General features: G+C 33.2%; 2 protein-coding genes, 1 long non-coding RNA gene and 2 other non-coding genes across 10 annotated transcripts; 3 read left to right on the top strand and 2 right to left on the bottom strand.

Annotated features, from left to right (window-relative positions):
• Positions 1-1,170: 1,170 nt before the first annotated feature.
• LOC106396070 (protein indeterminate-domain 5, chloroplastic-like) lies at positions 1,171-6,884 on the bottom strand. 6 transcript variants are annotated; one of them, XR_002663674.2, is made up of 5 exons: positions 6,500-6,884; positions 5,863-6,259; positions 2,426-3,672; positions 2,176-2,301; positions 1,664-2,094 (listed from the first exon to the last, which is right to left on the bottom strand). XR_002663674.2 is itself a non-coding variant. In XM_013836368.3 (3 exons), exons 1-3 carry the CDS (start codon positions 6,681-6,683, stop codon positions 2,484-2,486), a joined length of 1,770 nt encoding a protein of 589 aa, XP_013691822.1. In that variant the 5' UTR covers positions 6,684-6,883; the 3' UTR covers positions 1,664-2,483. The 6 variants fall into 6 exon arrangements, 1 of the variants encoding a protein (XP_013691822.1); XR_002663673.2 differs by having other exon boundaries at positions 2,176-2,255; XR_001279420.3 differs by lacking the exons at positions 1,664-2,094; positions 2,176-2,301 and adding an exon at positions 1,171-1,356.
• A 13,213-nt stretch (positions 6,885-20,097) lies between these two features.
• LOC125579918 (putative Myb family transcription factor At1g14600) lies at positions 20,098-22,502 on the bottom strand. Its single transcript, XM_048743827.1, has 6 exons — positions 22,081-22,502; positions 21,536-21,612; positions 21,405-21,441; positions 20,962-21,097; positions 20,691-20,820; positions 20,098-20,461 (listed from the first exon to the last, which is right to left on the bottom strand). Exons 1-6 carry the CDS (start codon positions 22,253-22,255, stop codon positions 20,228-20,230), a joined length of 789 nt encoding a protein of 262 aa, XP_048599784.1. The 5' UTR covers positions 22,256-22,502; the 3' UTR covers positions 20,098-20,227.
• Positions 22,503-26,161: 3,659 nt separating this feature from the next.
• LOC125589601 lies at positions 26,162-26,235 on the top strand. The gene has a single exon (XR_007325772.1). It is a non-coding gene; the product is annotated as a small nucleolar RNA R66 (small nucleolar RNA).
• Positions 26,236-26,318: 83 nt separating this feature from the next.
• LOC125589653 lies at positions 26,319-26,411 on the top strand. Its single transcript, XR_007325822.1, has one exon. It is a non-coding gene; the product is annotated as a small nucleolar RNA snoR118 (small nucleolar RNA).
• Positions 26,412-26,812: 401 nt separating this feature from the next.
• LOC125579917 lies at positions 26,813-27,396 on the top strand. The gene is made up of 2 exons (XR_007317805.1): positions 26,813-26,936; positions 27,017-27,396. It is a non-coding gene; the product is annotated as an uncharacterized LOC125579917 (long non-coding RNA).

The raw sequence follows: 27,396 nt of genomic DNA, 5'->3' as shown, positions 1-27,396 counted from the left end.
GTACATATATTTATATATCTTTTATTTTTGATACTTATTAAATGAGACTTTCAACTTATATTATTTTTTAATTATTTGTATCATGTCATAACAAAAGTTTTAAATCATAGATTACAAAATTTGAATGTGAAACTTTTAACAGTAATAGTAATTTATACTCGTTTTTAAAATTCAAAATATAATATATAAATAATCTTTTTAATTTTTATTATATGGTTACTATGATTTTTTAATTTATTTTAATAGCTTAAAATTAAACAAATATAATTATAGTACACACTTATTTTTATCAAATCTTTATTATTCAAAATCATTAATTGTCATATATATTTTAACCACATTAGGCAATTCCGTAATCTTATTTAAGGAAATAATGAAGCACATTATTAATGTATTTATTGTGGTTTAATTAAAAGTTTATTATATATTTAGATGAACCAACATATTTCTCTAAGGATTCTAAAAATCATTCTAGTGATGAGACGTGGCTATAAAAAAATGTTGCAATGCTTCTCAAATAATATGTAGGGGATTATAATTTTATTGATATATATTATTCAAATAAATTAATTATTACGACAATGACATTATAAAACAATTATTAATATCATTAATTGTTCCAAAAATTACAGATGTGGTCTTCAGTAATGTATTTTATGTTCACACACACAAAATTTAAACCAACAAAAAAAAAGGCTAAAGATGCACTGAAATTTCTGTAAAATATCCCCTCTTCTCTCCCCAAACATACCCAATCACCCAACCGATTGGATATTAAATGTGTTTCGGATTTGGATAAAATAAATTTAATTGTTAAGATCATTAAGAAACGAAATCATAATCCAGATTCAAATTTTTTTTTTTTAAGTTATTAGTTTTGTTAAAAAATTAATGATATATTTTTGAAAACATGCTTCCAAGCGAAATCAAAACGGTGCAAACTATATTTGCATTAGAACTAGTTTCATATTGATGCTATTATTAACCGGAAAAATCAGCATCAATAATGTAGACTGTGAATTTTGAAACATTTTTAGACCGTCAAATTCATATATGATCGGAAAATTCAAATATGATCGGGACAAGCCTTAGGATATGGTAGGAGCATATTACGTACAAAATTATACAAATGCATATTTATATTTATATGTTATATGCACATGTGATGTGACATGTATGTATACATGTATCGAAATATTTAGAAAGGGGGATCACAGGACAAACACTCGTGACATTGCCAGCTAGTGAGGATGACAAATGAAAAGAAATAAAAGAATAAAACGGCAAATATAAGAAAATAAAAACAAAAAGACAAAGAAACGTAGCAAAAGCTGCTTGCACCCTCCAACTCATTGACTGCACCATGCAATGATAAGACGATAAATAGTACAGCCAAAAACAAATACCAAAACTGCTTTTTAACAAAAATAAATAAATAAAACAAATAAACTCGTTATAGCTTAAACTCGTTAGTATAGTGTTCGTTTTAGATGTGACACTAATACATATATATAGAGAGAACAAAGACTCGAAATTGAGTTCAAAATAAACAAATTACTCATTTATCTGAAACTACAAGCCATGAGAAACAATAATAATGTTTGTATATAACATTTCATAAGCCAAAAATATATATATCACATATGAAGAACTCTACGAACCATTTAAAACAAAACAATAAAATTATAGATTCTCAAACCATAAAGGCATAAACTCATCTGCAATTATTTTTAAGAGTCATGAATCCATTTTTTTTTTTTTGCCAAATATGTGAATTTCATAAATAATATGAGACAGAGTTTGTAAATTTACAAAAAGGTTAGTACGAAGAAGAATCAACCAAGGCAAAAATCATGAAAAACAAGGTTGAAACTCCAAAAGAAGCTAATAGGAAGCTTAGGAATCAGCTACTCAAAACGAAGCCAGTGTTGCATAAGAGGATGGAAATGTTTACGTCTTCTATTGCCTAGGATAGCGTCCCTTATAAATCTGTCAATCTGCTTGAATATTGCCGCTGAAGTGGTAGCAATACCGTCATGGAGTCTTCGGTTGCGTTCTGTCCACAACTCATACACAACAGCTTGTCCCACAAGCCTTTTAAGCAGGAGTGGGCAAGATGAATCTCTGTGGGAAAGCCAATGCATAAAAGAAGTCCAAGTATGGAAAAGAAAGGACCTGTAACCTAGCCTTTGAAGGGCCATTTTCCAGATGCTTTCACTGATCTCACAGCGAAGAAGCAAGTGATCTCTAGACTCCTGGACCATGTCATGAATCCATTTTTACAAACTATAAACGCAAAATCTTTTACAAGAGAGAAAAAGGAGCTGAGTTTAGATAAATTGCAACTATTTTTTGCTGATAAACTTAAGTATCAAGAGACTTGCAACAAAACTATAATTGCGGATTTTGATGACGACATGCGTACCTGAAAAAGATAGCATCTATGTTGATGAATCGAAACATTTTTAAAAAAATTCTCTTAGCTAGAAACTAGCATGATGGATTCCATACGGTGGTGAAGTTGCCGGACCACCACCAGGATTAAAAGTGTTGCTGTTTCTATCGACAGAATCCGACGAAGAGCCAACTCTTTCTCTACTATTCCCATGTTGTTGTTGCTGTTGTTGAACCCCTCCGCTTCCACTCATGCTTCTTACGATCTGTCCAACTCCAAGAAAGTCTCTAGTCAAGCTTTGTTTATCAGCGTTTAATCCCTTGTTCACTCCTCTGTACGAACCAAACGGAGAATTTACTCCATTAGCGTTGTTTCCCGTTGGATCGGGGTTAGAGAAAGAGTTCATCAAATCGTAGAGATTACTCTCGTTTTCTCCGTACATTCCACTCCCAAAGTTTCTTAGAATGGATGAGGCATTGTTATTATTATTGTTGCTGCTTCCGTTGTTGTTGTTGTTGTTGTTGTTGCTTGAGGTTGAACCCATTTGAGCAGCTTTTTGAAGAAGAGCAGTGGCTGACATTTGAGGTGTTGATATGGGATTTTGCATTGATGAGCTAAAGAGTGAAGGCACTGCTCCTGAGCTTGTTCTGTCCGTCGAGTTAATCATATTGTTAGGAAAGAGACCCGTGCTTCCTTCCCCTCCTCCTCCGCCTCCAATAGCATTTTCGCCATCAAAATGGTTCGAGATCATAAGATTACCGGAAGAAACAGCAGCAGCATTATGGTTGCTTGTAGCAGAAGCAACTCCGTTGTTTCCAGAGAGGAAACTGAGATTGAAGAGATTGGAGGAAGGAGAGTTATGGCTATCATGCGAGAACTGCATCAGACTCTGTTGAAAATTCATTGGTGATGGCTTGATGTTATTGCTTGCAGCCAAAAATCCTTGTTGTTGATCATGAAAGCTAAGGTTTTGGTCTTGCATGAAGTAACCTGAAGAATTTGCAGCAATGAGATCAGATGAAGAGCGTGAGGCGGCTCCTCCACCTACTCCTTCGCCGCTTCCAAGTCGGAGAACGTCGCCAGAGTGATGATCAAGATTCTGTGGGGGCCCCGTGTGGGACAAACCAAGCATCATGCTTGAACTGTTGTTGTTGGAGTTGGTGTTTTGTCCGTACGGGAAGTGATGACTTGGTAAAGAAGTCAAAGAAGTTGGGTGTCTCGCACTCTCTTGAGCCAACGCGTCACAGAAGGCTCTATGTGTAATGAAACTATCTCGCCTGTGACTCAAAACAAAAAGATAATATTAATCATTTCATTCATAATGAAATCTATTGGATCGTCAGATAAATTAAGCGATAAAATAAAAAGACATATTTTGGGGAAAATGAAAGAAAAAAATATTTATAAGTAGAGAGAGAGACTCATCATGTCACGTAGCTACAAATATATCCGCGTGTAATTATGGGATCTTAAAAAGTCGATGGATGGCTAGAAAGTCAGTCTACTACTCTATTATATTATACGAATCTATTACTATTACATATACGTAAATTTATAACAGCTTACACACTCACATGCATTGATGCATATACATAAATAGGAGTACAATGTTGTGTCACACTTCAAGTTTGATGATGTATGTCTATATAACTTTGCTTACGAACAACTATATTGTATATATATATCAGTATGAGTTATTCTTGGGTTCAGGTGAATCTCTATGTTCAACAACTAATTAGATTTTATCTTTAAAAAAATAAAATAAAATATTGTCAAGTTATATTATGTTTTTAAAATAGAAAGGAAAAAAATAAATAAAAAATAATAGTAGTTACAAAAAAAATTTAAAAAAAATAGTTTTAACGTCGTCAGCAAAACACTAAACCCTAAACTCTAAATCGTAAACCCTAAACTTTTGGGTAAACCCTAAACCCTTAGATAAATCCTAAACTCTAAATCAAACACTAAGCACTGAACCCTGAACCCTAAACCCTAAACCCTTGAGTGTTTTAGTGTTTTTGATTATGAGTTTAGGATTTATCCAATGGTTTAGGATTTATCCAAGGATTTAGGATTTATCCAAAGGTTTAGGATTTAGGGTTTAAGGATTAGGATTTAGGGTTTATGATTTAATGTTTTGCTGACGACGTTAAAAATAATTTTTTTATTTATTTTTTACTTTTTTATTTTAAAAACATAATATAACTTGACAATATTTTTTAAACCTAGAGGTTCACTCTAGGGGTGAGACCAAGAATAATTCTACCTGTATATGCAATAACTAATTAAAATAATCATTATTTAATTCTAAAAAGATATTTTATATGCATAAGATATGCTTGTCATTGCTAACTATAACTCCATGTGTATGTATGCATTAATGTGTATTTAAATAATATATGCGTATACAGAGAATTACAAAGGTTAAGGTACGTGGAAAAAGTTATGTTTCACGAAATTAGTATGTAGAGAGAATGATTGACAAATGAATATCTGAATCTGTTTTAATTCAAGATCCTAGAAGTTCAATAAATGCAACTTCAGCATATATTCACTGATCAGGATTATATTAGACATAAATGCATTTATATATTTTGATGTGTGTGTGCGTGCACGTATACCAGCATACTTTTATTTCCTTGGCTTCATACCATTTATAGAACTCTACGTCACACACACATCAAAATCCAACCAAGAACCAAAACAAAATTCAAAATCGAAATTGTTTGTAGTGTATTAGTTGCCACTTCTATCAAATATTAGCGTCATTTTGTTTTTATGCAAAATGTATATTGTAATTATAATAAATCGAAAATAGTCATGTGGTTCAGTTCAAAAGAAAATTATGTGGCTTGTGTGGTTATGGTGCAGAGTACAAACGAAACAGAAAAGGGAAACTCTGTAATGACAAACTCTCTATTATATTGTTTAGCAGCACGTGAACTGCCCGTAGTATAAGTACGTAATTAAATCTAAGGAAAAAAATCCTGAGAAAAATCAATTTTATTTCTCTGACAGAAAATAGGGCGGTGTTTACGAGGCAAGATATATAGAAAAACAATAAGAGAACAAAAATTTGAAATTGGTCCTCTTTGGTTTTGAGTTTCTGCTAGAAAGTATCTAATGAAATATGGCAGTTTTTTGTTCAAAAAAAAAAGAAAGAAATATGGTAGTTTCAGTGTCATACATAGATATGGTTATATGCACACATACATTCACGTGTTCATCTATCAATTTTGATTTTCTAATATCTTTATATACAAAAAGAAAAAATAAATTAAAGTTGCATTTACTGCATGAAAGAAAGCGATAAGAGCATCGAAGACTTCGAGGCGAAACAGAAAGTGAACCTAAGAATAAACCCTAATCCATGAAGAATGACTCAAGACACATATTCACACACATATCATTGAGCTATATATGATTAATTATAATTTAAATTGTTCAAAATATTTTCGAATAATTACCGGGAGAAGAGTGTACCACAGTCGCAACGATATTCTTTGGTACCACAAGTCTTGGAGTGAGCTTTCCAATCCGATTGAACAGCGTAACGCTTAGAACATTTCTCGCATTTCCACTTCTTTTCACCGTGTTTACGGTAATAATGTTTCTTGATTCCGGTGAGGTCTCCGAGAGCACGTGACGGATCATGGTGGACGCACGTGGGCTCCGGACAAAGATACACTTTCCTCTTCACCTCTTTGGTCGACTTCTGCTTAAGTTTCCATGGGAGATTGTGTCCTCTTCGATGAAGTTGTAGATTCTGTTCTCTCTGAAAACCTTTGTTGCATACTTCGCATATGAATCTATTTGTAGCCATTAGTGTCTTTGGAGATAAAGCGATCACTTCTGCATCGGAATCTAATAAAGAGCAGAAGAATAAATCGAGGCAAAAAATATTGATTAGTTAAGGAATTTTTTATTGCATGATATGGTTAATGAAATTCTCAATTCTGGAAAATCAAGAACTAGGGTTTTGCTAATTTTATTATTTCTAGATTCAGCTAGTGAAAAAGCACCAATGAATGATTTAAAATTTTATCACATGATTTAATAAGATTAAGATGATAAGATTCAATTAAGGAGTGATAATTAACTTACTTGGAGTTCTTGGTTGATTTCTCTTCTTTTTCTGCGGTGGAGCTTCAAGAGGTTGCTGAGACTGCGGTGGCTGGTGGTGAGGAGGAGGAGCGACGGCCGCGGAGGGATTCGGAGGAAGAAGGTGAGTTTGATCTTCTTCTCGAACTCCAAAGAAGGAAGCATTAGAGGATGAAGAAGCAGCCATGGATTCTTCTGTGTTATGTGTGATGGTGAGAGAGAGAGAGAAAAAAAAATGAATCTAGAAAGAAGAAACTCGAAACATTAAATTCTTTTTTGACTTCCACTGATTTCTTATCTGAATAAAGCCCTAAAAACGGGATATTTCTGATTTTAGATTAATTGTTGTTAATTTTTAATAGACAATTAAAAACAGAGAAATTTATGTGAGGTAATAGATGAGAGGAGGTGATAGTGACAAGTGAAACGAGTGCTAGGGTAGTAACAAATAAATAAATAAAACTCTCACCGAACTCCATAGCTAGCAAACAGATTAAATCAATCTTGGCTTGGTTAGTTTGGTGTAATTTTTATTTTATGTATGATATTTTATACGGTACATAGGATGCTAAAAACTATATATATTATATAAATAAAATATTGTTTGCTGAAAAAAATTGTTTGTTTGTTACGCATTTGAATGAAACTATTTAAAAAAAAAACATTGGCTGCCGACTGTAGACACTCCTATACAGAACAATTTATTATTCTCTTTTTGAATACGTAAATTAATTTTTAGAAAGAAAAAAAATATGCTAACTACAGACGTCAGTGGACCCAATCCATTCGCCATATAACGACAGTGGATGGTGCGTGAGACAACCCTCAACAGCTCTTCTCTCTCGCTATCATATGTGAATAAAATTTTAAAGAGAACAAAAAATGGATCTAAAAAGCTTTATAGAACATATTACCATGGTGTAACTATGACACTAAGAGATTGGGTCTAACTGGTAACTATCAAAAGAACATTAAGAATAGATACGAAAAGAATGAAAAAGAATAAAATTCTAGAAATGCTAAAGAATAATAATTTCTTATCATATTTAGTAACGAACAAATTTGTTCTATATTTCTTAATAAAAGAAATAAAAAAATGAAAATGAAAAGATATTCCTTATGAATAGTAAAATTCTTAGAATATTAAAAAATGTATTATTTTTCTTCATTCTTTGGTCATCATTTATATTAGAGGACGATACTGTCAAATATCGTATAAGAATATAAACTACCAGTACGAGATTTCTCATATACTATACAAGGAAAGCTTATGAATCACATATATATATCCAGCCTATATTTTGTTCTTATATATCTTAATTAAAGAAGTAAAAATGTTAGAAATTTTTTGTGCGTACTTAGATATAACTAATTTTAAACATTTGACTATTTATAAGGCCGTGAAATATATTTCCAAATACTTAGCCAATTTTAAGTTGGTGTTTTTAGGAGAACGTTTTTCTCTTCTTCCAAATCCTCTCAAACTCTCGAAGCTAAATTGAATTTTCTTTCGGTGTCTGGTCGCACGTGAGAGTAATTACCGAAGCCGGAGGCTTTCTCTCCCTTGTCTCCTCGTTTTCCATTTGCTCATTTTTCTTCTCATGTCTCTCGATCGAGATGTTTATGAAACTGGGCTAAGGTTCCGGTCACAGCGTTTTGGCTATGCTTGCGAAGGGTTAGGCTGTGAATTTCCGGCGTCAGATTTTCAATATATATAATAATAATATAAATATTTAAATTAGCCAGTTTCTATTGGTGGATCCAAAACTAATTTTTTTTGTAGTTTAAACATGAATTAGTTGACTAAACTATCGAGCATAAGAAAATACAATAAAAATATCGAGTATATGTAAAACATGTTTAAATATTAGCTAACCGACTATGTTGGTATATTTAAAAATAATACTTACTTCTAAAAATGTCTGTTATGTGTTAAATATAAACAATAAAACTTTAAAACAGGAAAACATTGATTTGATATTTTAAATTCCAAAAATTATCTAAAATGTTATCTCAAATTATATGTATATATATATATAGACAGATCTATAGACTTTTCAAAAATTTAATCCACAAAGCATCTAATATTTTTTTATTCCTAACAAAATACGATTATTTGTCACAATCGTCATCATCATCTCATATGGGTCTCCTTTTGGTTTTAAAAAGTTCGTATCGTGTCATATATATATATATATATATATATATATATATATATATATATATGAATGTATGTATGTCTGTGAATCATGGAAGGTTGAATGTAAAGAGAGATATTCTAAAGATGAAAAGGACAAAAGAAAGAATGATATGTATATATTTTCATGTATGTGGTAAATTGAAAAACATAAAGGCTACTCCAATTGTTTTTTCTTTGAACAAAAGCTACTCCAATTGTTTCAATTTCGTCGCCTCTTCCCATATTAAAACAGTTAATGGGTTAGAACTAAAATAAACAACTCTATTATTAATAATTCCCCAAAATGGGTAGATCCCCAATCTTTTATTTGTTTTATTTTAATAATTAAAACATTAACACATATTTTCTCAAACTTTTCTGTTTATGTCTATTTGTCTGAAAAAACATAATATAGTTTATTAGAAAAGATATATATATATATATTATATTTTAATTTTTTTAAACATTATATAGAGCATAAATATCATAATAGCGGTATCTGAAAAAAATATATGGTAAACCTACTGTATTTATATATATGTAAAGGAGATTTCCAACAGTTCAACAAAGTCATTTTAAATTCAGCCTATTCTCCAAAGAAGGAGATTGTTAATGTGAGCTTAATACTATTGTTTTATTTACACAATTTTTTTTATTATGCCAAAGAATTTTCAGGAAAATGAACACCTCCCATTCCGAACAACGACATTTGAACCGGAATATTAAGTATATATAATAATATTAAAACACGGTAATATTTAAAATAAGGAGAGCAAAATAAAACTTCACCTGTTTTAGCTTGCCGAGTTTGAGATGTTTTTGTGGCGTTGGTATCACTTGCTTCGTCCTTCTTTCTTATGGAATAATCATATGTAAACATTGTGACAAAAAAAAAAACCATATGTAAACATAAATACATGCACACACACAGAGAGCATGTAATAAATGGGTAAGAGTAAATTTAAGAAGAGTTAATTTGCTAAATCTAAAACTACTTTAATTAATTACGTTCAAAGTTTTCAAATTGTTACCTAAATAATAGTTGGACGAAAGTTGTTAAAAGTAATATAATGCCGCGTGTAAGTCATGAAGAGTCTATAAATCTTTCAGTTCTAACATGGTAGATGTTTGGAAGTTTGTAAGTCATGAGAGTATAAATCTTTCATATCTATCCAAGTAAATGTTGGCCGCGCGTCAATCATGAAGAGTTCATAAATCTTCTATATCTATCTTGAATATATTATAGTCACGAGCGTTACAATCATAAATTGATATTTTTATCTACAGAGATATTTATAATTCATTACCTTAAATAATAAAATATAGTATGTAATACGTAGATACATAAAAATATGGTGGTACAAATGCTTAGTTTTGACTATTTTGTCACTGAAAACAATTGTTTTTTGGTGTTATCCTAATTAAGATCTATAGTTAGTGTGTTTAGGTTGAATTTTTTAAATGATAAGTGCTAGTATTAAAAAGTGATTTGTAATATTACGTGAGTAAAAATTACCCATAACAAATAATAGGCATATGGACTAAAAAATTGAGGCGATTGTGATGTTACAATGTGGTATAATAGTCGGGATCCAAATTAGTATAAGTGTTTCTAAGGCTATAATAAGTTTAGTCGACGATACAAATATTCTGCTTTGTGAAATGAAGATGATTGCAATATCACCCTTGGTGTAAAGGTCATCACAATATTATATTTATTCCTTTTGGTTCTATTTATCATTAAACAAACTTCTAAGTTAAACTTATGCTTTAACGATATATCTTCTGATAAATAAGAAAGTTAAATCACTAATCTTTTCTTATGACGTTCTTGAATATGTATGCAAGTTTTATTAAACCACACTGCAAATTGATATCCAAAAAATAAATATAAATTTGGAAGCCCGAAACCAGACTGAAAAATCAAAGGCTTAGCTAAATCAAATTTTGGCTGCAACTGGAATGACATTTTTTGAAATAAAATCATTTGGAATGGATCATTTCATGGATTCCATGAATTAGTTACCAGTTATTATGAATGTTTTTCAAAATAAATTCCACTTATTCCATTTTTGGAATATAGCAAAAAAATAAATCATTTGTAAAAATCATTTTTTTATTCATGATTCTAAACCTCCGTGAATGAATGGAATGTGTGGAATTTTTATTTCATTTATAATTTCAGTTTTTATTCCATTTTTAACATCATTCCAATTTTTTCTATTCCATAAAAAATCATTTCTTTTATTCCTAACATTCCTATTAGGAATATAACCAGTTGCACCCAAAGTATTTGTGGCTGTGAGAAGGAGATGAATGGCTTGATATATAGTTACTCTATTATTTTAATATTAGGATTAATTAGTTTCTGTTTAAAAAAAACTTAAAACTTAATTATATTAGGCTATACATAATATTTGCATCATATAAATTGGACTCAAAGTTACAGTGGAAGATTAGCGAACCTCACAATATTTTTTTTTGGGACAAAAGCGAACCTCACAATGTTATTATAACTTATAACTCATGGACTTGGCAGAGTACGGATGTCGAGAGTGCTAAAATCACAAAACAATTTGGCATGTAAAGCCGCCGACTAAATAACTGAGTACTACATGTGCATGACCCGAGCCATACCTCGATATTTAATTATGGGTTAACGTTTTTAAGAGAACAAAAAAGAGCAAACTCATTCTTCTCTCGTCTAAGAGATTGACATAACTTGGCAAAAGCAATAAGCACTTAATAAATTCAGAAAGACATGTAACATTACAAACATGGGCGAAACTAGACAATTTATCTAATCGGTGCACTATCATTAATAAAACAGAAAAGGTGGAGAAGGAGGAATCAAACCCAGGTTATTGTAGGTGCACAACTTTACTTTTCCATCTGATCCAAGAGATTTTCTATGTTTTGTTTAACTAACTTTAAACTATATATAATAATTACGAGTGCACAGGCCCCCATAGTTTATAGCCTGGCTTTGTCCCTGACTATAAATCCTATTGGGCAATGATCCATCCAAACCGGTGTAGTCTCATGTAGTTCCATCTCCTATCAAGTGCAGCGATCTTCTCCTAATATGGATTGGGTTTGCAAGTTTACTTAGAAGTTACTACGCTGGTATTCATTTGTTGATCTTTTACAAAAGATGTAACATACAAGATTTTTGTCATACAGATTACTAAATAGTACATGCAGAGTATGTTAATACTATATAGATCGCACCAAACAAAAACTGTTGCAAAAGCTCATGGTCGATCCTCGCTAAAATCCAACAAATAAGGGTTTAATCACAAAAATGAGTTTTAAGAGGCATCAATTTGGTAAAATTAGTTTGTGGTAAAGTGATTGAGTGTATTTATTTATAAGGTTGAGTTGCTGATTATAAGGTTTAACAGAGCTCCAGTTGTGTGTGTGATGAACACGCCCTTAAGGGCAAGAGATCTTGTCTTGTGTCAACAATGAAAGCAACTGATAAAAGAATGAAGTTTGTGAATGGAAAAATAAGAGACTGAGTGAGAGATTGAGAGATTGGAGACTGAGAACGTGAGACTAGAGACTGACTTAGAACCAAAGAATAGAGAGATTAGAGAGACAAAGTATCATAAATCTATGAAGGAGGAAGGGAAAATCCTCCTAACTCTCTTGAGTTACAAAATCAGATACAAAGAAGCTTTTATAACTTTTACAACTTGTAAGCAATAAACCTAATATCAATGGCTGATAATACTTGATAGAAGGATGGCTATGATGAGAAAAAGCTGATCTTTGATGTTCTGGTGCTACGTGACGTGTCTTGGACTGATTACATTCAAATGGATAGCTCAGATTGCTCCTTTTGAATAAATGATGAGGATTGGTCATGGCTGTAAATGTAAAGTACCTTTACCTTTCCAGCTCATATACACAGCTCACTTATCCCTTGCCTCCTCATTACTCCAACGGACATAAGAGAAAGGTCTTGGATCAGATTAAACCGCCCACACATTGCACATCTTTGATTTAGGCTGTACCGGATGAATGGTCGATAGGATTGGGCTGTACGGTCGATGGTACAGACCTCTTGTCCGTACCACTCGCCCTATCTTTGCACTTCGCCTTAACATCCTTCTTGGTTGAGCCAAACACCTTCATGGATCGCCCAAGGCCGTACGGCAGCCCTAGCTTTGCACCTTTGGCCATCTTCTCTCAAACTCCTCCAAAGCCTTCTTAAGATCAGTCTGAGTCCAGGTCTAAGTCCCTCTTGGACTCAACTTCACAACATAGACACTTCAGGACATTCTGAAGCTTGGTAGAACTCTTCTAGACATCTTCTGGAGCTTGCCCTATTTATATACAAGCTCCATCTTCTCTTCAGTTCAACACTCCCCCTCAAGCTTGACTCTAGGAGATCCTAAGTCAAGCTTGGAACCCTGAAGAGTCTCCCTCATTAAAAAACTTACAAAGAAAACTTATTGGGACAAAACCTTTCAAAGAAAAAAAGAATAGAGCTCTCCAAGGCCTAGCGATTGGCCATTGAGCCTTTGTGCCTTAGAACCAGTGTGGTTGGACACAAAGAACTCTGGATCGTGGCCTAACTGGTGCAGAAACTCTTCAAGGCTTGTGCACACTTTAAACACTTCTTGGCCTCTTCATGTAGCCAATTTGAGACTCCCCCTCTCAACTGACATCTCAGCCATCTTAGAAAAGCTAGGAACCAACCAGTTCCATCTTTGGTGAGGCTCAAACAATGATACATGATACATTATCCCAAAGGTGTGTCAGTACTTATCAAGACCCTCAAGATTGCATCATTAATGCATCACATTTTACTCAAAATATTTTAAATATCATCTTAAGCTTAAACAATGACATGATGAATGAATTGAATTGAATTGAAATGAGTTTAAGATACTTTCCTATTGTTTAAGTGAGGAGCGTTCTATGAACATTTTGAAGTTTCCCAAACAGCTTGACTCTCCACTTGAATCTCTCTCAAGTAGTCTCTCAAGGTATCACTTATATCTCCTAGGAATTGCTTATCAAGATAACAAGTACCTGATACAATGTGAACATCATGCCTCCGTTTTTTAGGAAATAAACCTATCATCTCAGATCAATCAAATGAAATAAGCTTATCATTTTAGATTAAGCAACATTGTATCAGTTCTTTCTCCCTTAAATCTATCATCTTAAGCAACATGATATCAGTCTTTATAAGCAAAATAGATAAGTAAAGTAGATTTCTCCTTTTGTTTTGGTGAGTTTCCCACTCGGTCATTGCACCATTTTAGTGGCAACATCAGCTTCTTCTTCTTTATATTTCCTAGGATAGCTCCAGCTGATGATCCTTTGTAGAAGACTGACCATGGACATATGCATTAGGACTCCCCCTCAAGCTTAGAACCAAGACTAGAAGGAGCTAAGCTTGTGATGATCCTATGCATCCGCATGGTCTTATAGCCATTAATCTTTCATGATAGCTTTCTTCTTGTGAGTGTACTTTCTTCCTTAACCATGAACTAGGGTGTTTGAATCACCATAGAGAGACTCACAAGAAACTTCTCTCATTGCATAATTACCCATGCTACACATCATGTAGACTAAAGATTAGACTTGTCCAATGGTATTATGCAATGGCCATCTCTCAATGCATAATTACCCATGCTACACTTCCTGTAGACTAAGGACTAGACTTGTCCAATGGTATTATGCAATGGTCATCTCTCATTGCATAATCAATCACACTACACTTCCTGTAGATTATGGACTAACATGTCCTAGTGATGATATGCAATGGCGCAAGACCTTTATCTTTGGTTTGGCTTGTCACTGTATCACTTTTTTATGTGCCTAACACTATACTACCACAACTCAATGCAAGATCAGTTCATTCCATTGGGACCAAACCAAAATCATCAATCAGGTTTGATCTCCAATGCCACAACAATATATAAACTTGAAACAACCAATCAATCAAGGCAAGAACAGCAACAAGCAGTTTTCAACAATTAATCTGTCAAAGACAATGAATGTTTTTAACAATAAACTGATCTTTTAAACTTAATTCATTTTTTTTAAATGCAACAATAGATGAATGCATTAGATTAGACACTTAAAATAACTATATGAATGCAACATATTCAATCCAAATGAAATGCAAGACTAGATGACACTTATGCAATCTAGGCAACAAGAATGAATTAACAATATATGCTAATGTTCATTAGTTTAATCAAAGCCAATGATTCAAGTAGCTTTGACATACTTCTAAATGCTATAAGACATCAAGGATGAATTTAACTATGGCATAGCAACAATCTGAACCGGATTGAATCAAGACACTTTGAAACAAGCTTATGTGAATGCAAAGTAGCCTTTCAAACATGATGCAAGCAGCAGAGACATTATACTCAATTCTACAACACATTCATGATGATTCAAGCTATGGGAACACACAAATCAATGTAATAAACAAGATATGATATTGAGAAAATTACAACCACAGACACATTTCAACATATCAATTACATTCAAAGACACATTGAATACTAGACACACTTTTTAGCTGCGAAAAGACTTTATTATCCTTGTACAACACCATCTCTAGTTTCTTCTAAACCAAAATTAAAGAAAAAATGAAAATGAAAAAGTTAATAGAAAAGCATAACAATTTATCTTCTTCTTCGTTTCTCGATTTCAAATTCCAAATTGAGTAAATGTTTTAAAAAAATCAAATTAGATGAGAAATCCACCGATCTTTTGTCTTTCACCAAGATTCAGGCTCCTCCTCCATCACAAGACACATCTCTCACCGAAAATAATTGTCGTGGTTTCGTGTCTATAGAATTACGCAGCGTACACGAGAAGCAACGACAGTGTGTGTTGCAGCCACAGAGGATGAGTCTAACCAGATCGAAAGGGCAAAGAGAGAAACAAGTGTAGTCCATGTACTTATAGAGGCCAGGGTTGTTATGTCAAGCATAAGCTATGAGGATAACTTAGAGTAGATGAGAAGATCTTATGACACGGAGGAGGAGACGGTGTAAGGCTGGAAGCAGTTGAAATGGACTTTTCTTGCTGGTGGTTTGTGAGGCGGTTGATGGCGGTGTGGATTTTGTGGAGCTGGCAGAGGAGGTGGTCAGGGACAGAAGGGACATAGGTCAGTGAGGATTTAGATTGGAAGAAATTGGGGGTGGAGGAGAAGATGGTTGTAGCTACCATGGCTATTACTAGAAGCAGATTCAAGCTTTCTGGACTTGAACAGAGGAGATTTGGAGAGTTTAGTGAAGTCACAGAGGAGAGTGAATTCCAAAATCCAGCTCCGGTGACTAAGGCAATTAATCCGTCAAGAAGGTTCGAATTGAGACTAAAGTTGAGAACAGTGAGCTTTTGAAGCTTGAGCAGAGATCTGGGATTGTGGTTGAGTCGCTGAGGAGATCTGAGTTCCGACGAGACTAATTTTGGTGACTTAGGAAGGTGGTTATGGATATGAAAATGGTGGATACTAAGGTGGTTGCTCGAGATGAGGAGATGGTGGTGGATACAGTGGATGTGGAAGACGGGATAGTAGGGGGGATACGGAGGTGGAGATGGTGGTTGACACCGGAGTGGAGAATATGGTGGTTATGGATACAGAGGCGATGAATGCGAAAGTGGATACAGAGGTGGAGACTGTGGTGACGATAGATACCGTAAATGAGGTTGTGTGGTTATGGATATGAAGTTCGTGGTTACTGACTTGGAAACATCACGCCTGTCCATACATCCCCTTCCTAAACATTATGTATGTTTTTGTAATATATGGGTTTCTAGGTCTTTTATATTATCAAACATTATGTATGCTTATCAAGTTAAGATATTTGACCTATTCAATGTATCACATCCATACTATATGTGCTAGAAACTTTGTATCTTTTGTACTTTAACCACAACAATCACGTCCACAACAATAATAATGCGTTCTAATATACACGCCTAACCACTATCTCCTATCCACGACTCTGTAACCACCATATCCTAGCAAAACGCACCGTTTAATTTATTAACATAAAAAGAAATAACTAGTTTATTTGTTACTTCCTTCTAAAAATAAGACGGGGGCATTTTGGTCTCGAATCTACCAACCCGTACAAATAAAGTGCGCTAAAACCATAATGTGTCTTTTGCTGCAAAGAAAAGACGAAATGTGTCTTTTTACGTAACCTTTCTCTATGATATTCTGGGGAACTAGACATTACTTAATGTCAACAAGACAATGCAACAGCAAAACAATTTCAGTACAATTATTCAATTAGCCTAGACATTCTACTAGAAGCTACAAACTATAAATGGAACTTTAGATGGGGAAATCACAGAGCATAATCAAGAGATAAACCTATCAAGACATATTAAAATAGATGAGACTAGGTTTACTCCCTTGTTTAAGATGATGAAGAGTGGTCCTTAATGTTGCCACTTGAATACATACTTCTTCTTCTTCTCCCTAGAATCATAGCAACTTCTTCAACACTCCCTCTTAAGCTTGGAATTAAGTCTAGGAAGAACCAAGCTTGGGCAGGTGAGAGTCTCTTGATCCGGAACAACAAACCATTGCAATCACCCTTCTGAATTCGCCACCAAGATGGAATGCTTGTGGAAGTTTCAGCTACTTCTTCAATCACCTCACACTAGAAACCGTCTTGATAGAGTAGCCTTCTTCTTCACACATCCAAGAGTGCTCTGTCTTAGTTTGAGCACTCTCTTGAATAGACACGCCACTGCCTAGACCCGGTTGGTTTCTTCTTCAGTTACTTGCAATGGTAAAGAGAAGATTACCAGTGAGCTTAAGTGAGTTTTACAACCATCTGCGCTTAACCCTTCTTGTAAAAACTCTCCATTGCACACATAATGAGCACCATTCTTTCTCTTTCAACTCGGTTTTGATGATGAACTAAGAGCACCTCTTGTGAGCCTGGAACATCACTCAAACTCTAGCAATTGATAAGATACAATTGCATTGGGATCAATCCTTGACTTCATCAAGTTTGATCACCAATGTCTCAAGCTTTATTACACTAGATAAAATCAAGACAATGTCAAGTTCTCATCTATGCAAGAAACTATTCTCTAAATACTAAGCAAAACCTTATTAGTTTCAAGTCAAAGTATTTAGGCAATCTTAACAACTCCTTAATATGCATCTTAGACTTTAATCTAAATGCAACAATATAAAGCATCAAGGCAATTCTTGATTAATAAATTCAATTTATAACTGGCATTAAATATTTTCAATATTTTCAATAGTATTGAGATCAATTATTGATTAATAAATCATCAAGTTTGATTCTCAATATCACAAGCAATGCAATAGATAGACACAATGCATTATCAAGTTATAATCTTTGCAAGCTAACTCTCTAAACACAAACAAGATCATAACATATTCAAGACAAGCTAATTAGGCAATTTTAAAGCTCTTTTACTCAGCAATTTAGACATGAATCTAATGCTTCAATATTAGGCAGCAACAAGACTATATGCACCAACTTTCAATCAGTTTCAATACATGTATGCAAGCGGATTCAATCAATCACAACAAGCATCACTATGAACTGGAGTTAAGCATATTAAAACATTCTTAATCAGCACACAAGCCTCTTTAAACATCATGGGACATATTCTAAACCATTTTCATTTAGGAATATTAAATATATCCTCAGGTTTTCAAACACATCACAACCTGTTCATACACTCAAGCTTTATACAAGAGAAAGAGATTTTCTTACAGCAAAGGAACTAGTGGTAGTTCCTTGAAACTCCTTAGTACATGGGGAGAGCTGAGCTGTTGGTGTCAACTCCAGCATCTCCTTTTTCATGGACCTTCCTCTTGAACCCACCATGCCTAAAACACCTCCTCTCTTCATGCTTTGAGTCGCCATATCAGCTACAAGTTGAAAGCTTTCGCCTTTTTTCTTGAACAGTGAATAGGAATGGCTTGGACATGCTTCCAATGGCCTTATTTCTTCAGGACGACCATGAGAGAGTGGAGAACGACCAAGGACAGCTTCTGGACGCTATGGATGAGTGCATCTTCTTCTTGAAGGGGTTGAACAGCCGGCTGTACATGAAGCTTCTTCTTGGTTTGGAAGTAACATGGGAGTAAGTCATGAGCTTAGCGGAAGCTGGAACCAAATTCTAATGAACCTGGCTCTGATACCATATAAGTTTTAACAGAGCTCAGGTTGTGTGTGTGATGAATACGCACTTAAGGGAAAGAGATCTTGTCTTATGTCAACAATGAAAGCAACTGATAAAAGAATGAAGTTTGTAAATGGAAAAATAAGAGACTGAGTGAGAGATTGAGAGACTGGAGACTGAGAACGTGAGACTAGATACAAAGACTGGAGTTAGGATTGGGCTGTACGGTCGATGGTACGGACCTCATGTCTGTACTACTCACCCTATCTTTGCACTTCGCCTTAACATCCTTCTTAGTTGAGCCAAACACCTTTATGGATCGCCCAAGGCCGTGCAAGGCCGTACGGCGGCCCTAGCTTTGCACCTTTGGCCATCTTTTCCCAAAGTCTTCCAAAGCCTTTTTATGATCAGTTTAAATCTTTCTTGTACTCAACTTTACAAGATAGACATTTCAGGGCACTCTTGAAACTTGATAGAACTTTTTTAGATATTTTTCTAGAACTTGCCCTATTTATATACAAGCTCCATCTTCCCTTTAGTTCATCACTGATTTGATCAATGTCAAAATTTTCTCTTTTGTTTTGTATTTAATATTTATACTTGTGGATGGGCATAAGAAAATATTATCTGCATTAGGCATGAAATTAGAATGGGCCGGGCCACGAAATCAACTTCCTCTGTTTCAAGGCTGAAACAATGCTTATGCAGTTTTCGGCGACGGGAATACGTTGTTTTATCCATTCAAAAAGCATGTTTGTTTAATTCAAAGTTGTTAGAATCACTGTATTATCTCTCGTTGTAGCTCAACGCGGAACAACTTCCAGCTTAGTTACTTCAAGTTCCTGGTATCAAACATACCAGAATCAGAATTCAGGATACAGTGACATCAAGAAGAACTTGTGAAACAGAAAATCACCAATGATAATATCTAAAGAATAATTAATCGTGTGGTTTTTATCAGTTTTTTTTATATATTCTTTTTTTGTCAGCAGTTTTTTTTCTTTTAAAAGTATTTTTCATCTCTTTACTATTTTACTAAGAGAAAAGGTCACAATATTAGTTTTTTTTTCCAAATATTGCTGACGGTACATTGAATCCGTATAAATTAATTTTCTCTAGCTTTTTGTCGTCATCTGATTTTTATCTTCCAGAAATGAAAAATCAACATACTGTAAAGTTTTGTCTCTATTTTTATATTGTAACTGTATGTGATTGTTACTGTATTTTATAATTTGTGGGTTTCAGCTTCAGCTTGATATTTACGTGAATCTAACATTTATTTTCGAGATTAACTTTAAATCTCGGAAAAAAAGAAATTCTAGTAGTTTCACAACAAAATCCTGAAAAGTGCAAACTAATCTAAGAAACAATGATCTTATATATAGATTTCAGCTGCCGAGGAGAGAAATTGAAAGGTTAAGGTCAAGGTTAAGATCAATCTTTGGTGAAGAACCCAAGCAATCTTTGAAGATGAATGGTGCAGAACATGTGGAGACGGCTTCACTCGTTTCGCTCACTGATGATCCGTTGCTTCTCCAGTGATGATGATTCAGCGACAGAGACAACGACAAATCTTCTTCTTCTTCGTGTTCTTGCCAAGTGTTCTTCTCCTTCTCTGTTTTCTGTTGAGCCAATAAGATGAGGAGATCAATTTACTAAACCGGACAAGATTGGGCTCGTGTAGTCGTGTTACTCCGATTTCAATCAAACCGGTTAAGACTTAAACCAAACCGTAATCCCCCAGCATGATATCACGCAGATCTAAGTTCCATTAGCATATGATTATTCATTATTATATTTGAAAGTATATTTTTATAATTATAGGAAATTTCATATTGACAAAATATACACCTTGTGGAAATGATGTGATCGAAACATCGTCGTTTCTTTCGTCTTCTTCATGTTCATGGTGTGAAGGAAGTCAGCATCAGCATCATCATCACCACTAGACTCTGAAGTCTGCTCCTTTTTTCTTCCTCCCCTGTACCAAAGTAAATATAAAAAAAAACAATAAAAAGGACAATTCAAATGCAGACAAAAGAGTATGATATGATAGCTTTTCTGATACAAAATTAAAAACATGTCAGAATATATATATAAAAATATAATAAATAAAATTTACCTAAGAGAAGAATGTGAAGAAAGAGGGAAGGAGTGAAAACCCAGAAGACAATCATTCCTTGTGTGTAAAGACAAGTTGTCATGAAAATTATCTTCTTCAGTGTCTTGTCTTCTTATTGAAGATGAAGAGCTTTCCTCTGTCCCCAAGAAAAAAAGAATTAAGTAAATGACTTTAATGAATATTCTCTTGATCTATATAAAAAAGCAATACCCATTTTCTTGTTTTTTAAAAGAAATATATGTATTTATGACAATTGTCTTATGAATCATGACACTAGACCAATAGTACATACTACAAACAGAAACAGTAAAACAATTAAATTCCGTCTATTATTATAGTTTTGATGTTAACAGCTCAGATTAAAATCAACGGTCCCATTCTTTCGAAAATCATTTCAGAGTATTTATGGAAATTAATAAACACATTGGAGAAATATACATTACCTGGTTTCCCCAAAGTAAGTTTAGAACCTCTATACATCTGTTATATGTGGTAGTAAAATTGAAGAGAAAAAGGTGATTAATATTCAGGATATTATGATAAGAGAAAAACTAATGTTGGGTAAAATTACTACCTGGAGATGGCTCTTGACATGTGAAATTGTGAGTCCCTTCACATCCATCATCTTAAGAACAAGCTTTGGAGTCGCTCCTGTTTCATCAAACCCAACAAAAATACAAAAGAGAAAGAAAAAACGTTAGAAAGGTACTATGATGATTCTTTATGACAACTATTCATGAAAAATAATAACGAGAAATTGCAATACTCTTACAACAAAATCAAACAACACAAAAAAATCCACACTTTGATATATGAATGAAACCAATAACCAAAAGTGTGAAGCTTGGTTCAAAAACATGAATGAGAGATGATCCATCAAGATAATGACACGATAAACAAACGATAAACTTTCAATTTTTCTAAATACAATCCAAGAAACTCAGACTTGAAGGTATATATGAATGAAACAAAGTAAAGCACAAAAGTTCAAAAAAAAAAAAGTAAAGGATGAGAATCATTTTAGAAATATCGTGAAAAAACTCACTTTGAGACATGTGAATAAAAACAAAGTGACAAAAATGCATATTTTCAAAAGATTCGAGGAGAAAATGATCGTACGATGTTGGCCACCGAGCATATCTACAGCGTTAACGAAACAACGGTGGAGATCCGGCGTCCATCTGAGCCGAGGCACCGGAGACCGTACATATGGCCTAACTCCACCGCCTCTTTGACCGTTAAATCCAACGCCGTTATAGTTTTCGTTACCGTTTCTCCCAGCAGCTTTACCCATTTTCTAAAGATATCAGTCCCAACAACCCTAAAAAGAACCCAAGAACAAGAGAAGTCTGTTTGAGTTTTTTTTTTCTTCAAACACACAAAACTGAAGAAAGAGAAACGAAGAGCACTGAGAGAGAGAGAGAGAGAGGATTCGTGGCTATGTTGGATTAAAAGAGTAAGTTTTTTTGTTTTCTGATTTGGTTTTCTGGCTTTTTCTAAAAGATGACTGACTCTTTTTCCATCTATTCTCTTTGTCTTTTTTGGATGCACTCAAACTTTTATCTCTCTATACATATATCTTTGCATAAAGCCAAATAACAATAATAATAATTTAAACTTTAGAAAATTTCATTTAATTTTTTTGTTTGCCGGATATTCCATTGTAGCTATGTTTAAAACTGGAATTAATTTAATTTAATACTTTTTTATTGGTTTTAGAAACACAATAATATAAGTATATCACATGGAGTTTATATTATGTTTAGATCAGACATACATGTTTAGTACGGTTTGGATTTGGGTTCAAATTGTGTTAACAATGTTACAGCTTTCGAACAAAATCTACACTAAAAGAGTTAAAATTCATAAAATAGATAATTGTCTTTTTTATGAATTGTTCATGACAATATACTAGTGATGATTTGACGATTCGTAAATCTCGTAAAGTCAATTTTTGGTCACTTATTTAGACAATGAATACTAGCAAAATAGAAAGAATAAAGATAGTATAAATGAACAGCTGGAATGTTGTTACTTTACAAACTTGTGGGTTTATTCAAAGAGCGAGGTGACATGTGTTTTTGACCTAGCTATAAGGATATACATAACCTACAAAAATGGTAATCTAATCATACGAAAATCACTATGACTTTGGTTACATTAGACTAGACTCTTGACCCTATTCAGTATTATCTTAATTTCTGTAATAGTTTAAAGAGAATCATTGCATGTCGACGTACCAGAAATTTACACATGGCTATATATACAACTTGCGTGAAGAAACATTGTACATTCTTAGATATTAATAGTAATCTCTTTCCATGAATAATCAAATAACCGTACCTTTGTTAGCTGGAAAAAGGACTCATTAAAATGAAAAACTTATAACTCAGGATATTTACCTTTTATAGATTTGGGATTTGCTCAAATGAATAATAAGTGGGGGTTATTGGTTTGTGTATTTTGATGGATTTGAAAATCCAAACTAAATCTAGTGTTATTGGTTCTATGATTTTAAAATATGTATTAAAATCATGTGTTATTCGTTTAATGATTCATAAATTCTAATTCAAATCAAGTGTTATTCGTTTAATGATTCATAAATTCTAATTCAAATCAAGTGTTATTCAATCATACGGATTTACTAATAGATTTGATTTCATAATGTATTTGAATGAATTTGCATGGATTTCTTTGTAAAAAATACAAAGACCCAAATCCGAAAGAAAACCTCCGGATTTGTAAATACTAATCCGAGAAAATTTGAAAATTTGTATATTTTACTTGGATTTATAAATACTATATGGATTTCTAAATCAATAAAAATATATAAACCAATAACACCTCCTAAGTGTCGTCTACCTAGAGCTGGAAATTTGAATCATTGCCCGCGGGCCCCGCCCCGTTTGACCTGCCGCGGGGCGGATGCGGGTCGAACAATTTGAAAATTTTAAATCGCGGGTGTAGGTGCGGGTCAAAATTGTTTTAAGCGGGGCGGTTGCGGATCAGCCAAATTTGAGTCGCGGGTACCCGTTAACCTGCAAATTTGAAAAAAAAAAAAATCGTAAAATATATAAAAAACAATAAATATTTATATAATTTTAATTAAAAATATATATTTTTAATAGTATTTAAAAAAAAATATTATATAAATTAAAATAATTATTTTTAATTACAAAATAATCATTTTTAATTAAAATAATTATTTTTGGTATAATTAATATTAACTGCGGGTTTGGCGGATTACCCGCGGGTTTTGACGGGGCGGGTGCGGATATAAAAAATTTTGTTTGCAGGTTATGCGGATCGAGTTTTTGAATCGAAAAAATGATTCGATCCGCGGGGGGGCGGGTCAGGGCGGGTTGATCCGCGAACCCAGCACTACGTCTACCCTCTGACCTTACTCGCTTTTTTTTGTTACCATGCAGGTTTGTTTAGACCAAATTTAAAAAGCCCAACTGCTAAGCTTTGACCATTGCATAATTATTGTTCTTAGTTTCCTTTTTTTTCTTATGGAATCTTGTTTAACTTTCTGATATCAATAAATTAGAAAATTTACAATGGTCCTTCCTATTGTCTTTTGGACCACCGTTTTGACTTCATTCCCCCAATTCTCTTTTGTTTTCTACTTTTCTCTCATTTCCCATTCATTTTTTTCTTCTGTTTCTATTCTTTTTCTCTTCCCTATTAAGTAATAGTAATAGTTCTTGGAATTTAATTTTGTATATATATACTAGGGTCGGCCCGCCCTACGGGCGGGATGCATATTCGAAAATAATTGAAATAGTTTGAATAAATAATTATTTTAATTTTTATTAGTTAAAAATATAAATAGTAGTTAAATTATGTACTTTTTTAAAGTCTAAATAAACTATGATATTTTGATAATTAGTTAAGTATTCTTTTTTTTTTGAAGTGGCATTACATCAGTTCTAGCCGAAAATAAAGTAAGGACAATTTTAAAGTTGAGGTTAGTCTTTGACATTCATATTTTTATGTATAGAGAGCAAAGGTATACATGCAAGTCTTTGTTTTGATTATTTGGATCCATTGTTGCATAACTATGTTTTCTATTTTTCTCAATCGACTTAGCCATTCTACTAATCTGGTATTTTGTTTTAAGTTAAAAATTATTTGTTTTTCTCATTTTCATCAAATTAAATAAAACATGATTTTTATTGGTAAATATTTGTTCTAGAAATATATTTATAAAATAAAAAATATTATATTTTAAAGTTAGTGTAAGGAATATATATTTATGTTTAAATGAATCTGATTTCTAATCATATAAACTAATTTTTATCTAGGATAAATATAGTTATATTGTTTTTGTATAAAACCAAATAAACCGAAAACCGATAGTATATAAACCGAAACAAACCAAATTAGATATGAATCCAATATGGTAGTTAATTTTTATAAACCAAAATACCAAAAAAAAAACTAAAAAAATGAACCGAAATCAGACAGGAATCGGAATGAACATGCCTAGATAGAGGTATTAGAAGGAAGCACTGTTTTAACAGCCCAATCAGTAGATATAAATATTAAATTAGTAATAATTAGATTAAATAAAGACCCAGATATGAAAAGATGTGGAGAGGAAAAAGGTTTTTTTGTTTTTTTGTTAACAAAAGGGAAAGCAACGAATCGCCTTTTTATACTATTAGTCCTTTGAACAAAAAAAAAAATACTATTAGTCCTTTCCTTCCCCCATATGCACTATCCTATCCTGTTGAATTATATTATTGTTTTGTTTGACGATAGAAACACGGACATGAAGAAAAAAAATATAACTGGACTTATACAAAGATTATGGGTTTTCTTTGAGGCAGCCCAATAATGAATTAAAAGACCCATTAATCTATCACTTAGAAGTGAGGCCTATTTACGGCCACAAAACCCTAGCTCCATCATATCCCAATGTATAAATAAGAAACACTTTCAGCTGATTCTCGCTCTGTAATTTACTTTTTTTTTTATATATGTTTATAATCTTTTTTTCCCTTGATTAGATTCGCTTTTAAGAGTGGTTATACTGTAGAATTTTTTATAGCTTCTTAGATTGAGAGGCGATAAATTTTAGCAGGGGCGTTGAGTCGCTTTGCCTATGTGAATCATGCGTATCCAATAAGCTCCTGCTAGATTTTATATCTATTCGTTCTTTTTTCTTTTTTTTTTTTGCATGTTTCTATAAGGATCCAATGATGGCATGAAATCTTTGAGACCTGATTTTTATTGATGAAACGCTGTAAGCATTTTTACTCTGAGGATCCTTAATATTTGTTTACACATTTGTTTTCATGTTAATAATCCTAATTAGAAAAGGTGATGAATTTGATCAAAAAAAAAAAAGCGAAGGTGATGAATATGCACTGGGCTCTGAGTTGTTGATTGACATTCAACTTCTTTTTGATGCATAACGCAGCCTAGAAAGCTTAATCTGATTTTCAGTTGTTTCATTATATAATCGTCCGTTTTGCTTTCTTTTTGTGTGTTTCTTGGTTAAACATAGTAACAACAAAATTTAGAAGTAATTTGTGCACAGCTGTAACTTCTCTGTCGTTTGCTATTCAATAAATATTTTTCCATCTCCACGCTTATGTAGCTTTCTCTGAATTTTCTGCATCTTAGAACTTCCAATTACTCTCTCATCTAGAACTAAAATCTTAACTCACCCATTTCAGCTTTCTACTTCCACACCCCTCACTCGAAAACAACTAAGATTATGTCTTTCTCTCTCTTTAACAACTATTTTATTCTTAACCTTTTTTTCTTTTTTTCCCCTTCAAGCTTTTACCATCTCTGTTTTTGTATAGAGAAATATATCACTTTACAAAATTTTAAAACATTTTTTCCTGAAAAAAATCTATCCCTATACTGATCTCCTAAGAAGAACCCGTACCTTCGATGGCATGACTTGCAGAGACGACGATGTTTCTTCAATTGATCTCAGTTCCATGTCGATTGTGTTTGTAAGGTTTTTGTGTTATTATGATTGTGAGGAATGGAATTGTGAATTTCTGGATAAAAACTAACCTATTTATAATTGCAGATTCACCGACTGTGTGAAAATAGGATGCAATGAATGTTAATTTGGAGGTTAATGAGAATGATTGAATGCATATGAGATCTGTAACGTTTCCGATTTTGGAAAGCAAGTAAGAAGCCACACGAACCGGCACTGAAGGCGGTTTCCACCAGAGATTTCCTGGGTTTCCAACCCTCGTAACCCAGCCGGAGATCCATTGTTAACCCTAGACGGCCGTTCTTCGATAGTCTCTAATCACCCACTTAACCAATACTCTTTAGCCCAAACCTTGTATTAGAAGCCCACAGCCTATATTTTTAAGTCTAAAGCAATTCTTGGTATGAAAGCCCATCTATAACAATATAACATCATCGATGAAAGAACAATTTGATATTTCAAACCGA

This window comes from Brassica napus, chromosome A2 (assembly GCF_020379485.1).
Source record: "Brassica napus cultivar Da-Ae chromosome A2, Da-Ae, whole genome shotgun sequence".
Taxonomy (NCBI): domain Eukaryota; kingdom Viridiplantae; phylum Streptophyta; class Magnoliopsida; order Brassicales; family Brassicaceae; genus Brassica; species Brassica napus.
Note: the sequence above shows the minus strand (reverse complement) of the source record. Positions and strands in the feature narration are given on the sequence as shown.